Source organism: Pan troglodytes, chromosome 10, assembly GCF_028858775.2.
Source record: "Pan troglodytes isolate AG18354 chromosome 10, NHGRI_mPanTro3-v2.0_pri, whole genome shotgun sequence".
In the NCBI taxonomy this organism is placed as follows: Eukaryota; Metazoa; Chordata; class Mammalia; order Primates; family Hominidae; genus Pan; species Pan troglodytes.
The window spans coordinates 103,581,352-103,596,048 of NC_072408.2; the positions used below are offsets into that span (position 1 = coordinate 103,581,352).

The 14,697-nt window shown below is 38.2% G+C and overlaps 1 protein-coding gene across 2 annotated transcripts in view; it reads left to right on the forward strand.

Moving 5' to 3' along the window:
• The window catches only part of CFAP54 (cilia and flagella associated protein 54), a 389,038-nt gene that overhangs the window by 259,100 nt on the left and 115,241 nt on the right, over positions 1-14,697 (forward strand). For both annotated transcript variants that reach the window (XM_024348012.3, XM_024348013.3), the window contains 3 exons: positions 7,362-7,517; positions 10,023-10,128; positions 11,056-11,149. In XM_024348012.3, the coding sequence (XP_024203780.3) occupies positions 7,362-7,517; positions 10,023-10,128; positions 11,056-11,149 (356 nt within the window). The remainder of the gene's footprint in view (positions 1-7,361; positions 7,518-10,022; positions 10,129-11,055; positions 11,150-14,697) is intronic.

Sequence of the window (14,697 nt, forward strand, 5' to 3'; positions counted from 1 at the left end):
TCTTTCCTCCCCTCTCATTCACCCCTCACCCCACTTCATTCTGGATTTGGACCAGAGAAATCACTCTTGAGTTCATCACCAAGGACTTAATCTATAATTCCAACATGTAGTTTTCAGACCCTCCAAAGCATTTGACATTGCTGACACTAATCACAACTTCCTGAAACTCTGCTCTCTGGATTCTCAGGTGCTGCATTCTCCCAGTTTTCCATCTCCCTCTCTGGTTTCCTATCCATAATTACCTTTCTATTTCCCTAGTCTATCCTTTAAGTAAACGATCTCTATTTGTTCTGGCTTAAAAGGCTTCTTATGATGTGGTCCAAGCTGACCTGTGCCCCTTCCCACCCAACCCTCTGGTCACACTGAATCACTGTGACTGCACGTGATGCATGCGGTGCTGCATGCTTTACACCTTTGCACATGCGATTTTCTCCATTAGGAATAATCTTCCCCTGAAATCCCATTCCTACCATATCATTCTCTTCCCTCTCCTCCCCACTACTCACTGGCTCCCACACATGCAAATACATTTCCTTAAACTCTGTCCATTCTTCAGATCTCAGTTAAGCATCACTTCTTCCAGGAAACTTTTCCTGAACCCCAAGACTGGGTGATGTGCCTCAACCCCCTTCTAATGATTATTCTTATTGTAACGCTTACCATGTTGGTTGTTAAGGACAATTTACTTGCTTGTTTGAAGCCTCCATTACGACATAAGCTTCTTAAGGCAACAATTTTGTTTTGTTCATCTGATATCCCGGCCACCTAGCACAGTGCCTGAAATCAAGCAATCAATCAATAATGGTGCTTTCAGATTTCATTCATCCATTAGACTACTATGCAACCACTAATAATAATGTTGCAGAATAATTTTTATACAATGGAAAGGTGTTCACACTACATTGGAACATATATAACACAACATTACAAAATATTCATTGTATATATCAAAATATCATTGGAAAATAGGGACTCCCCTTGGCAGATGTGATTATGGATGATGTTTATTGTCTTCTTTTTGCTTCTCTCTCTCCTTTAATCTGCTATAATGAACTACAATGAACACATATAACTTTTGTAACAAAAATATTGTTCAAGAAATATGTTTCGGTCAAGGTAAAAACCTAATGAAAATTAAGCATTTAGCACCAAGTACCATTTCCAGCAGATAGTATGTGCTCAGTAAATGTTAGCTCCTTTTCAAATATTTGAAGAAAAACTAGTGGACAGTGCTGTGGAAAAAAGACTAACACACAGGTTATTAGAAATAGGAAACTGCAGAGCAAGCTGGTTAGATGAAGATTTGGGATCTAGAGGACCCAGGCCTGAATCTTGGCATTACTATTTCTTAGTTGTCTGATCTTAGAAGTTATCCAAGCTCTTAGACTTCATGCCTTATCTGCAAAATGGAGGTAGGCTATTTGCCCTATATATTTGAAATAATGAAATGAAATCAAATATATATAGTATTAAACAGTGCCTGGCACACAACAGTCATGCACTAAATGGTAGTACAGTTGCTGTTATTTCTTACATCTTACTTTATCTTTACTACTTATTTTACTTTAGTTTCCTTATCTTTGTCAGTTTGATCAATTTGTTTTTATGACCTTTTTTTTCTGTTATTTTAGACATTCATTGTACTTTTCCTTTCCCAGTCTGCAGACTCAGACATGTGGTTCCCTACTGTAATACCCAGATCCAACTTTCCTCTCACCAAGAGGCTCTTACCTGTTTCCCTCATAGGCCATCCCCAGTTAGATGGGACTTTAGATGAATTTATGTTTCCCTCATAGGCCATCCCCAATTAGATGAGACTGTAGATGAATTTTACCTTCCTACTTTAAAAGTTTAAGAAATAAATTCACCATCTAGAGATATCTAGAAGTTTCGCTCCTTCTCTCCTACTGTCTCTAGCTCCCAGATTTTACTGAGATAATTTAGTACTTTTAAAGCAAAGTATCCTGATGCTTTTCCTTTAAACTAGTTCTTTCCTTTTTAAAGAAACTCTATTTCTAATTTCTAATATCTAATCCTAGTCATTGTACCACTGAGAAAGTGCTGCTGTTCTTCTTCCCTCCTTCTTTTCGTTCATCTTCAAAGCCTTCGGAGTCTTTCAGTCTCTGTTCTGCTTCATAGGTTGTTGATTGAATCCTTTTCTCTTTCTTTTTAAGTGTTTTCCTCAGATTATATTCTGATTCCATGTTCTCCGCAAATACCTTTCTTGCACTCTGACAGGTGAATGATGTGCTCCCAGCTCAGTACCAGAATCTTTGGGTGTGGCTGTTTTTTCTCAGGGTTTGTTAGAGATTATTCCATCATGTCTAGCTTTGAGTGTCTCAAATGAGAACTGCAGTGTCAGTCTAATTTTCATTTTCTTTTGGTAAGAAATTTGTTCTTTCTTTCTGAAAACTTACAGGATTTTCTCTTTTGTCTCTGCAGCTCAGGAATTTTACCAGCATATGTCTGGGTATATGCCTTTTCTTTCTCTGCCTAGAAATCAGTGAGCACTTTCAATCTGCAGATAAGTCTCTTTCCAGCTGTCAGAAAATTTCTTCTTGCTTAATTATTGCCTAGCCACTCTCTGTTCTTTCTTCTTCTTCAGTTACTAGTACATCGAGAGCCATCTGGCCTATGTTCAAATCTTAAGCATGTGATTTAACTTCTTTGTGCCTTAATTTCCTCATCTCAAAAATGGGAGTTTTTACAGTAGTCTGTTTGACTGCTGTAACAAAATACCTTAGACTGAGTAATTTATAAACAGCGGAAACCTATTGTTCACAGCTCTGGAGTTTGGGAAGTCCAAGAGAATAATGGAGTGGCAGATTTGGTGTCTGGTGAGGGATGGCTCTGCTTTGTAGATGGCACCTTCTATGTGTCCTTACATGGTGGAAGGGGCAGACGGGCTTTCTCAAGTTTGTCTTTTACGAGGACAAGTCTGTCTTCTTGTCTTTTACAAGGACAGTAATCTCATGCAGGAGGGCAGAGCCCTCACGACCTAATCACCTCCCAAAGTCTCTGCCTCTAATAACATCATGTGGGGGTTACATTTCAACATATGAATTTTAAAGGGACACAAACATTCAGGGGATAATAATGGCACTTACTTGATAGGATTGTTAAGAAGATGTTAAATGCCTAGACCAGTGCCTGGGCCATAGTAAGCACTATTGAGTGTTGACTATTATTATTTATATATCAAGTCTTGATCTGTCTTCTAAGTCTATTATGTTTTCCTTTATAATTTCCATTTATTTTTGTCATCTATAACTTGAACTACTTTTACTTCCACTTGATCTTTCTGATTATTAATTTAGGTTTCAGCATTGACTATCTTCTCAAAATTATCTGAAAACTTTATATCTCTATACAGGCTCTTACTTTTTTGATTTGTCATCTGAATTTTAATCAGTTTTATTTTACTACTGCCACCTTTTCTGGGGGTTATATTTATTCTTCCTCTTGTCAGCTGCTGGATCTTTTTTGCCAGGCTATTTTACTTTGTCTGTTTATTGTGGGTCATGTCTAGCTGTTGGATTAATTTCAGTAGTGGCCATGCTGCAAGTGGTGGTTAAGAATAGCTAGTTCTGCCTATATGGGTTGGCTGTATACCAGACTTCAAAAGTTCAATTCCCTGTGAAGCACCAGGAGAAGCAGCAAAGGCCAATATTCTTTAGTTTCAGGAGTGAAGAGGACTCAGGCCACCTTCAAGCCCCTCACAGGTCCTGGAAAACCAAGAAGGCAGCCAGCCAGAGCTGTCACTCTTTGGAGCTAGAGACCTTGTTCCAAGCTCTTTTTGGATGCTGTCCCTGATCTTTGATCCAAGGCTGCCTGCCCTGGTTCCCAGGCTCTTGTCCATCCCAGAGTGCAGAAGATCCTGTACCAGCTCTGTCTGTTCTTACCCGTCACCTTCTAGGACCCACCTGTCTCCTGCAGCAGCAGCAGCAGCAGCAGCTCTGGAGAAGCTGATATTGGATTAGATTGGGAAAGGGAGGGCAGAAAGGCATGCCCAAGCTATCAACTGTGCAGAATCTCCCATCTCCCTTCTGTTCCTCCCTCTCGTTATTATTATTGATCATTGTTATATGTTGATGATCATCATCACATATGAATTTTATTACTTGACATAAATTACTTCCCCTTTATATTAAGTTTCCTCCTTTATAAAGTTAGGCTGACTTAATTGGCCTCTTGAATTCCTTCCAGCTTGTTGATCTCATGAGAGCTATTTTTCTCTATTTTCAGTCTACAGTTTCTTCAATTATCAGGACATTTGATTTCTACAGGAGCTTAAAATACAGATTGTGTTAAATTGTACAGATTGTGTTAAATCAAGTATATTCTGTACTTTTCTGACTTACTAATCTTGAGGATGTGTCACCACTCAATGACAATACTGTTGCCGTGTTTTAGAGTCACTTAAGGCTGAACAGCTTGCTTCCTGGTGTATTATATTAAACACAGGCTTAAAAAACAAAACCCAAAGCAGCTTTTCTGTCAAAACAACATCAGTTTTACAACGTCTTTTTCACAGAGTTGATATTTACTGGAAAAAGGAGCACTTAAATATTATAAAGCATAAAATCAGCTGTGACTTGATGCTTTCTTGATAATTTTCCTTTATAGTATAGATTGTGTCACACAAATGGACTACTTAAAATTTTTTTTCATGTGAAAGTCTCTGATAGAAAAAGGCATTTAGAGATTTTTTAATAAAACAAAAATAAACATCATGGTTATTTAAAATCTTTTTTTAATTAATGACTGAACCTTGAGCTTCCTTATTACATGAAAAAGTAGATTACTGATTCTATGATAGGAGTGAATGAAAGTTACTTACATTTCTTATGTTTATTCAATCAGCAAACATTCATTGAGGGCCACTTATATGCAAGAATGGTGCTGGGAAGTGGGGACATACTAGGAAGCCAGTCCTCATCTCTGCCCTCAAGAAGCTTATTATCTAGTTAGGGAGGGAGAGAAAATAGTTCATAATCCCTGTAACAATTCTAATTTTAACAAAAATCTAGAAGACAATTCAAGTATTATTTTTATATATTAGTGCCATTATCATATTGTATATCATACCATATCATGTATCATATCATATGGCACTAATATATAATATAAACTGTATAGTACTAATACATATTATATATACATATATGTGGCATGATGACATGAAGTATTTGTTATTTTTGTCTTATATTGATATTTGGTATAATATGAAACAATAAGTGAAATATACAAAAAGGGGAGATGTTGAAATATGGTTGTGCTGAACAAATTAGCATATCTTTTATTTCCCTTCTAGCCTGGGATCTAATCACAGTTGATAATTGTTGAGGTTAAGAGTGTGGGCTCTAAGAAGGAATTCTTATTCAATTCAATCCCCTTGAACAAGTCATTTAACTTCCCTTGTTTTCATTTCCTCTCCTATAAAATGTGGGTGAGTGCCAATGTCATTAGCCTCTGAGATGACGTGAGTGGCATGCATAACATATTTAGAAGGGCACCTCCTCACTTGTTTTAAGAGCTTTGTAGGTGTCAGCTGTTCTTCCTGTTCCATGCCTGGCCTCCTTACTCTTCTGGGAGCCTCCCAGAAGCAAAGGCTTTTCCTCTCCATATTCTTCTTCTCCGTATTCACTTTGTCATCTCCGTATTCTCATCAGTGTGCTGCCATCCCGCCTGGTTCAGAGTAAGGACTCAGTAACTTCTTCCTGGATGAGAGAGAGAGAGAGACAGAGAGAGAGATTGAGGCTGTCCATCATCCTGCCATTCACATAGCACATGCCTGAATTAAAAGTTTACAAAAAGTTCTAGATTTAAAAAAATATATCCTTTGTAGGGCATAGCAACTTGGAATTAGAAAATTTCAGAACCTAAAGATACCTCACGATTTTGTAGTTCTGCTGCATTTTATTTTTTAGCATTTAGTAGCCAAGAAATGTTTTAAAGACATGTAATACCCAATATTTCAATCATTTTTTCAGAGGACGCTCAAGGCTTGGAGGCATGTGGGGACTTGTTCAAAGCCTCAATGATATGGTAGCACCAATGACTGGCCAGGATCCAGCACTTCAGCTAGAATTCAGTATCTGTATCAGAGTCCTACACTGCCTTTCTGTTTATATTACTTTATTGTGTGTTCAATTATCCAATCAATTAATTATTTCTCCTACTTCCATTCTCCTCTTTATGCCAACTTTTTTGTTCTTTAAAATTACCAAAGAGAAGGTGTTCATCTGCTTTTAGCCTAGACAGCCACATTCTCTGGGATGGTTTCCCTAACCTCCCCCAATCTGGGCCTGCTAGCAAAGTGCCCCGTGCTTTCTCTGCTACACAATTGGCCATGCAGTATTTTGATTGCCTGTCTGGCTATTCATATTCTCCATTAAACAAAACACTAGGCTTCATGACCTCCCTCTTAAGAGATAGTGCAATGTTGTAGTTTAGAGTGTGGGCCCTGGAGCCAGACTGCCTAGGTTCAAATTACGGCTCTTCTGTTTACCAGCCATCTAACCTTGGGTGAGTTGCTGAAACCTCACTGAGCTACTGCTTTGTCCTCTGTCAAATAAGCTTGATAATGGTGCCCACTCAGAGTTGCGGGGATCATATGAGTAATGCATTTAAGTCCTTCAGAGGGTGGCTGGAATGTAGGACACATTTAATAAATCTTAGCTCTTATTTTCTTTTTTCGTTTTTGTCAAGTACCTAAGCACTTAGAAAATATTTGTTGAATAAATGTCTGCCTGTCTGGCTCTGGGGTCACACAGATAAAGTCTAATGTCTCTTCCATACAATGGTTTTTTAAGTAAAAACATGTTAAATAATGATGGGGCCTAATAAAAAGCATAGCATGTAGCCCTTGTCCATCATGGGTTTGCTGTCTAGTGGAGATGACAAAACAAAACAAAACAAAACACACAAAGCAAGTAACCACTATAATGCTTAACAGAAAGAAAATTACTGCCCATTAATATTTGCAAATTTTATTGGGAACAACATAAAATTTCCAGGTGTTTCCCTATTAACAACTTCATCTTAGCAGCATGAAAGTTGTTCTGTAGAGCATTGTGAATTGTAGAAGGAAAGGGTTTTGAGAGATTATCCTTCATTTAAAAAATAAGAAAACATGTTAGAAATGTATCAAAGAAAAAATTTCAAAGGGTTATTACTGTAGTTCATTGAAATATTGGGTATTATATGTCTTTAAAACATTTCTTGGATGCTAAAAACTGTAAAAACTACCAAAGTTCTTGATAGATTTCATTACTGTGAGAGCAGTCTGGTAACTTGGAGGCTTGTTATAAACACCGTGTATTTTTTTGTTCTTCCCCACCCAACTGTTTTTCTTTTAGGACATACAGTGGCCAAGCAAGTATATTACAAGAATAAAAGGAAGGACCCCTCGAAGTGGTTACCTGCTCTTCATCTGTTTGATGTGGCACTGAAGCTCTGTAGAACAACAGCAGTGGAGGAACATGAGGTGGAAGCTGAAATCCTTTTTCAGAAAGGTAAAATGCATCTGGGGTCAGAACTATAAAAATTACAAACATACAAAGGGCTTAGAGATGATTAACACAATGGTACCTCCACCAAATCCAGTCTTAGGTAAAAGAATGCTGCTTATTTTATGTCTAGAAAGAAAAAAGTACTACTGCTTCATTTCTTTTATAATTGTAATTGATTCTTCTTACACAAAGTTTCAGGTTTGACTGAAAAATGGCAGCATAGCCTCTTAGCTATAAATAATATTACTTAAATAATGCTTGTAAGACATTTTTTCTGCATCATTTCATTACTTAGCTAAATATTTTGGTTAATTTTTATAAGTAAGAGATAGATACTCATTGAAATTAAATGGATATAGCACACCTATACTTAAAACTTAATATATAACACCTATTTCCTCAAGACATTTATATAATTTTATTGTGGGCATTTTACCTCTGAGAAAAAGATAAGGATGATTGCTATCATTTACTGAGTATCTATTAAATGCTAGGTGCTGTATTCAGTATGTTCAATATGTATCTCATAGTGCTAATTCTTAAAATAGCTCTGCAAGGTAGGCATGACAAATCCTGCTTGATGATGAGGAAAATTACGTGCGGTCTGGTTAAGTGACTTTCCAAAAGTCAACAGCCACTAAATGATAGTGCCCAGATGTGAGCTCAACACTGGCCAGCTCTGTGCCCTTTCCACAGGCTACATGGAAGCTGTGAATCCTTTCTATAGTGATTATAGAAGTTTCCTTTCCCATCCTTGTTGCTACCCATGTGCTCTGCTAGTGCCTACATTTTTTTTTTTTTTTGAGGTGTAGTCTCGCTCTGTTGCCCAGGCTGGAGTGCAGTGGCATGATCTTGGCTCACTGCAACCTTCGCCTCCCGGGTTCAAGCAATTCTCCTTCCTCAGCCTACTGAGTAACTGGGACCATAGGCGTGCACCACCACACTTGGCTAATTTTTGTATTTTTAGTAGAGATGGGGTTTCACTATGTTGGCCAGGCTGATCTCGAACTCCTGACCTCAAGCTATCCACCCCCCTTGGCCTCCCAAAGTGCTGGGATTGCAAGCATGAGCCACCAGGCCCAGCCTGCTAATGCCTATATTTGAAGGCTGCAGCTCACCATGAGGGCTGGGAGCTGTGAGGGCCAGCGCATTTGCATTATCATAGAGAGTTTTCAGCCATTTGCTGACTTTTTAGGATTTATTTTTTCTCCTTAGGTTTGTGATTTTTCTAAAATTTTAAAAGTGTTTTCAATTTATTTTTAACTGACAAAGCAATTGTATATATTTATGGGGTGTAGTGTGACCTTTTTGATACATGTATATATTGTGGCATGATTAAATCAAGCTAATTAGCATATCCATCACTTCACATACTTATCATTTTTTTGTGGTGAAAGCATTTAAAATCTATGATTATTATTAATTATAGTCACCATGTTGTACAATAGGTCTCCAGAACTTATTCCTCCCATTTAACTGAAACTTTGTACCCTTTGACCAATATCTCCCTATTCCCCCACCATCCCTGACTTTTTAAGATTCTTCAGATAAGTGAGATCACGCAATATTTGTCTTTATGTGCCTGGCTTATTTCACTGAGAATAATGTCCTCCAGGTTCATCCATGAGGTCTTCAAATAACAGGATTTCTTTCTATTTTAAATAGTATTCCGTTGTGTATATATATCACATTTTCTTTTCTTTTTTCCTTTTTTTTTTTTTTTTTTTTTTTTTTTTGAGACTAAGTCTCACTCTGTCACCCAGGCTGGAGTGCAGTGGTGTGATCTCGGCTCACTGCAACCTCCACCTCCCAGGTTCAAGTGATTCTCCTGCCTCAGCCTCCTGAGTGGCTGGGATTACAGGCGCGCACCACCATGCCAGGCTAATTTTTGTATTTTTAGTAGAGATGGCGTTTCACCATGTTGGGCAGGCTGGTCTCGAACTCCTGACCTTGTGATCCGCCCTCCTCAGCCTCCCAAAGTGCTGGGATTACAAGCGTGAGCCACCACGGCCAGCTATATCACGTTTTCTTTATCCATGCACCTGTCGAAGGGTACTTAGATTGATTCCATATCTTGGCTATTGTGAATAATGTGAATAATGCTACAGTGAACATGGGAGGGCAGATGTTTTCTATGATATCTATGAAGGAGACAGGGGAAGGAGGAGAATGCATGTCAAAAAAGGGAATGTAAGATACAGGAGGAGGGAGAAGCACAAAGTAAGGGAATGGAGAGAGAAGTTAGATGGGAAGATGGGAAGACCAGTTGTGTAGGGCAAGCCAAAGAAGGCTTGCCTCATGTTGCTTCCTGAATGCAGGGGAAGCCTGAGGGTTCTGAAGAAGGAGGCAATGGGTCTTTCCTCATTGGCTTACCTTCTGGAAGAAATAGACAGACATACAAAAGGACAGCACATCAAATATTCTGAATTTCCAGCATGAAATGTTTGTTCTTAAGTTCTAAGTGCTAGAAAAAGGAAAAACCATCTTTGTATCTTTTTCTTCTTTCAGGCAAAATAGAACGTCAAATACTAATGGAAGAGAAATCTCCAAGTTTTCAACTTGAGAGTTTATATGAAGCTATACAACTAAGCCTGAAAAATGATCAAAACTCGGGGTAAAAAGATATTCCATTGTTGTAGCTGTGTGTGTTTGGCTTGAGCCCCGTGTTCTTGTAGTACATTGACCACTCAAGGCTGGATTGATTGGGATGCCTTCTGAAAGCAGGGCTAGTTCATGGGGTCCATCTCAAGCTTGTTGCTCTTTGTTCTGACCCAAAGCCTCCTTTAAAGTAATGGTAAATGATGGCTGTCCTCATAGTGGCATATTGGCCTGTACCCAGATCTCCTGTCAGTCCCAGGATTTCTGGGGCCTCCTCAGGATGACTGGCTTCTAAACTGGAAGATCCTTCCCTAAATGTGCAATTGTGTCTAGAAGGAGTTCGTGTGGCTGTTCACTCTGGTCATCAGGACCAGGACTGGCCAACTTAATTCTTAATTCTGTATGAATATCACCTCAATATTGAGTAAGCCACCTTTATTACAACTGCACTGATCCAGGTGCACTGATCCCCAGCTGACAGATTTGATAGTGAATACATAGACCTAACCCATACCAAATCACTGCTTTCTGCATTGCATAACTCTATGTATTTCTTTCTATTTTAATTAGTGTAGGAGGATAGAGTGGGGCCTCCATTTTCAAGGCAAATTCCTCCAGCCCTGACCTTCACTGATTGAGTGTCTTGTGTGCTAGAATATTCCAGAATGGTCTTGATGCCAGGCTTCCTGGCAGTTATAGCATGGAGTGTTGCCACCACAGGAAAAGGCAGAGTGCTAAGCTCTCTTCAAGAACTTCCAATTTTAGTAGGGAGGAAGATGCTAGTATCTATGGTCAAAAGTGCTATGAAAAGAGGGTGTGTGTTTGTGACAGATGCTGGTTTTGCCAGTTTTTACCTTTCATCAGCTCAGAAATTGTTGGCAAATGATACCAATGATTATGCATGGTGAAGCTATTTAATAAGTACAGTGCTATATCATTTTAGATTGATAAGAGACTCCTACCTAGAAATGGCTCTATTGTATTTTCATCTGAAGAAGCCAAAGATAAAAATTTCAGGATCACCATTAACACTTAAGGTAAGAGTCTATTTTATTAGAAATTATGAGTTAATTGCCTTTGAGCTTGCTATTTTGGTAACACTGTGCTATTGAAATAATGAGGCTGATTTTCCTGTGTGGCTTGGAGAAATTAATTCATTTCTTTGTAGTTACACTTGTAACTATATTACAAAGAGATATCTCTTTGGACATTTTATATAGGGCTTTGGAAATTATTTTTATATACACATTTCTGCCTGTGAAAATGTTATATACTTAATATATAAATATACAGTTATGTTTCATGGATAACATAAATGCAAGGCAATGAATGAGTCATTAGTATTGATCAGGAAAATTCAAGAAATGACATATTGGTTAAACAGATGGACAAGTGAAGTTTTCAATACTGATATGGCCTATAAACAGATTACCTCTTGATAGAATCATTCATTCATTCATCACGTATCTATTGAGCATCTACTATGATCCAGGTACTCTTATAGAGGAAGATGTTAAAGCAGTGTCTAAAACAAACTTGGTCCCTGTTCTCATGGAGCTTGCCTTTCAGTAGAGGAAAACAGATAATAAACCAGTAAAGGAAGGAGATCAGAGGAGGAAAGGTGGGAGGAAATGAGGGAGAAGGAGGGGAAGGGCATGTATTAGTTCATTTTCACGCTGCTAATAAAGACATACCTGAGACTGAGTAATTATAAAGGAAAGAGATTTAATGGACTCACAGTTCCATGTGGCTGGGGAGGCCTCACAATCATGGTGGAAGGCGAAAGTCACATCTTACATGGCAGCAGACAAAGAATGAGAACCAAGTGAAAGGGGTTTCCCCTTATAAAACCATCAGATCTCCTGAGATTTATTCACTACCATGAGAACAGTATGGGAGAAACTGTCCCATGATTCAGTTATCTCCTACCAGGTCCCTCCCACAATGTGTGGGAATTGGGGGAGCTACAATTCAAGATGAGATTTGGGTGAGGACACAGGCAAACCGTATTAGGGGGTGACTTAGGTAGTGAAATTTGGAGCTAAGAATAACTTGTATTGGTGGGATTTTCAATGAATGACCTGAGAAGGGGTGATGTTTGAAGTAGGGTTTAATGAATGAGGAGGGACCCCAGCAAAGAGTTGCAGAGGGGTCGCATCTTGTGGCTAGAGCAGTGCTTCCAAACTAAGATGTGGAAACACCTCTGAAAATCTTGTGAAATGGCAGAATCTGATTCAGTAAATCAGGGATGGGCTCTGAGATTTGGCATTTCTAACGAGCCTCCCAGGTGATGCTGATGCCGCTGGTCTGTGGGCCACACGTGAGGACCAGGGGTCTAGACTCAGGGAGATCCCAGATGCAGGAATAATTTGGGTGGGTTTGAGGTATATGAACCCAGTAATTTTATTTTTTATTTTTAAATTTTTAGTGGGCTTTTCTGTTTCATCCTTATTGAATAATCATTTGACTCTCCAAGAGATCTTTTCAGAAAATGTTGGCATCAAATCTTTAATTTTTGAGACAGCATAAACATGATTTAAAACCTTTAGGCAAATATAGTCTCAGTCAATTCTTACCAATTATTCATATGGCAGCTGCCATTCATATGGCAGCTGCCTTAGGTAAATGGCCCCTCTTTTTTTAATCAAAATAATTGCAAACTAGAAAAAGTTACTTTGTGTTGTTTGATAAACATGTTTATTTCCAGTAACAGAAAAAAAAAACCCTTGTTTTTATAGCAGGTGGCAATACAAATTAATAGGATGCTAGGATGATAATATATCAGCTTTCTGGCCCTTACTAGAGAAGTGCTTATAATTAAGAACATAAAGAAGTTAGAATCTGAATGAAAACAGTAGTGTAATTCCTTACAATATGATCATTATTTTCTGTATGTTTTGACATAGTATAAATATTTTAGCAAGTCATAGAATTATTGGAAGCACAGAAAACAGCCAAAACAATTTAAAAAATTCATGCAGACATATTCAGACCATGGAAATATAACATTTGAAATATGTCCTAATAAAGACAACACATTATAAGCCCTTAAAAGGAAGCACTATTGTTTCACTTTTATGTAGTGTCCATACAGCAGAGTGACCATAGTACCTGTGTGGGTTTGAATCCTAGCTTCACAACTTACTAGCTATGTGACTGAGGTCTTTCTGAGCCTAGTTTCCTCACCTGTGAAATGGAGATGAGGATCCTTACCTCTTAGAGTGGCTCTGAGAATTAAACAAGATAATGGGCTTGTATGTAATAAGTACTTATATAAATGGAACTATTATTTCTCGTTATGTAACATCAGCTAAACGTCTTTATTCTTCTTCCTATTTTGTTAGTAGGTACTCAATAATTGATGCCTAAGTTGAAATCACTATTTCTTAAACATTCATTTATTTACTCATGAACTGAACACTTACTGAGGGCTTAATGTACATTAACCACTTTCTTTTCCTAAGGAGCACAGAGACTAGCAAGAGAGATAAATAATTGTATTGCAATGTGACAAGGACTATAATCACAATTTGTCAAGGTGGAGAAGTGGGGCAAAGTAGGGACTAATACTGTTTTGGGGAAATGCTGGAGAAGGCTTCACAGATGAAGTACATTTTGAAGGATAAGTGGAGTTCTCCAAGTAGTTGTGTGGGAGAAAACAGTCCACAGAGAGATCAGCATGCATACATTTAAAAAAAAACTAGAGGTATAATTTCCATCCATGAAATTAATGCATTTTAAGACTGCAGTCCACAGATGTTTAGTAAATTTACAGAGTTGTGCAACAATCACCACTATCCAGTTTTAGAACATTTTCATCATCCCAAGAAAGATCCCTTATGCCTATTTGCAGTCAATCCTGTTCCCACCCCTAGTCCCATGAAACCACCAAACTGTTTTCTGTCTCTATAGATTTGCCTTTTCCAGACATTTCATGTAAATAGAATGATAGAGTTTATTTTAGTTTTTCTGAGACAGAGTCTTGCTCTGATGCCTAGACTGGAGTGCAGTGGCGTGATCTAGGCTCACTGCAACCTCCGCCTCCTGGGTTCAAGCAATTCTCCTGCCTCAGCTTCCCGAGTAGCTCGGACTACAGGCATGCACCACCATGCCCAGCTAATAGAATGATAGATTTTGTCTTGTTTATGCCTGCTTCTTTCACCCAGTATAATGTTTCATAGGTTGACCCATGTTGTAGTGTGTAACGGTAGTTTTGTTGTGGTTGTTGCTGAATAGTGTTTCATTATATGGATATGCCACTTTTTTTTTCTTTATCCATTCGGTAGTTGATGGACATTTGAATTGTTTTCACTTTTTGGCTGTTTTGATAAATGATGTTTTGCACATTCATATACAAGTTTTTTTGTGGACATATGTTTTCAGTTCTTTTGAGTATATACCTAAGAGTGAAATTGCTGGGTTATATGGCAACTCTATGTTTAGCCTTTTGATGATCTGTCAGATTGTTTTCAAAGGTGGCTCTACCATTTTACATCCTTACCAGCAGTATATGAAGGTTGCAATTTTTCCACATCCTTGCTAACACTTGTTATTATCTACCTTTTTGGTAGTACCCATGCTAGTA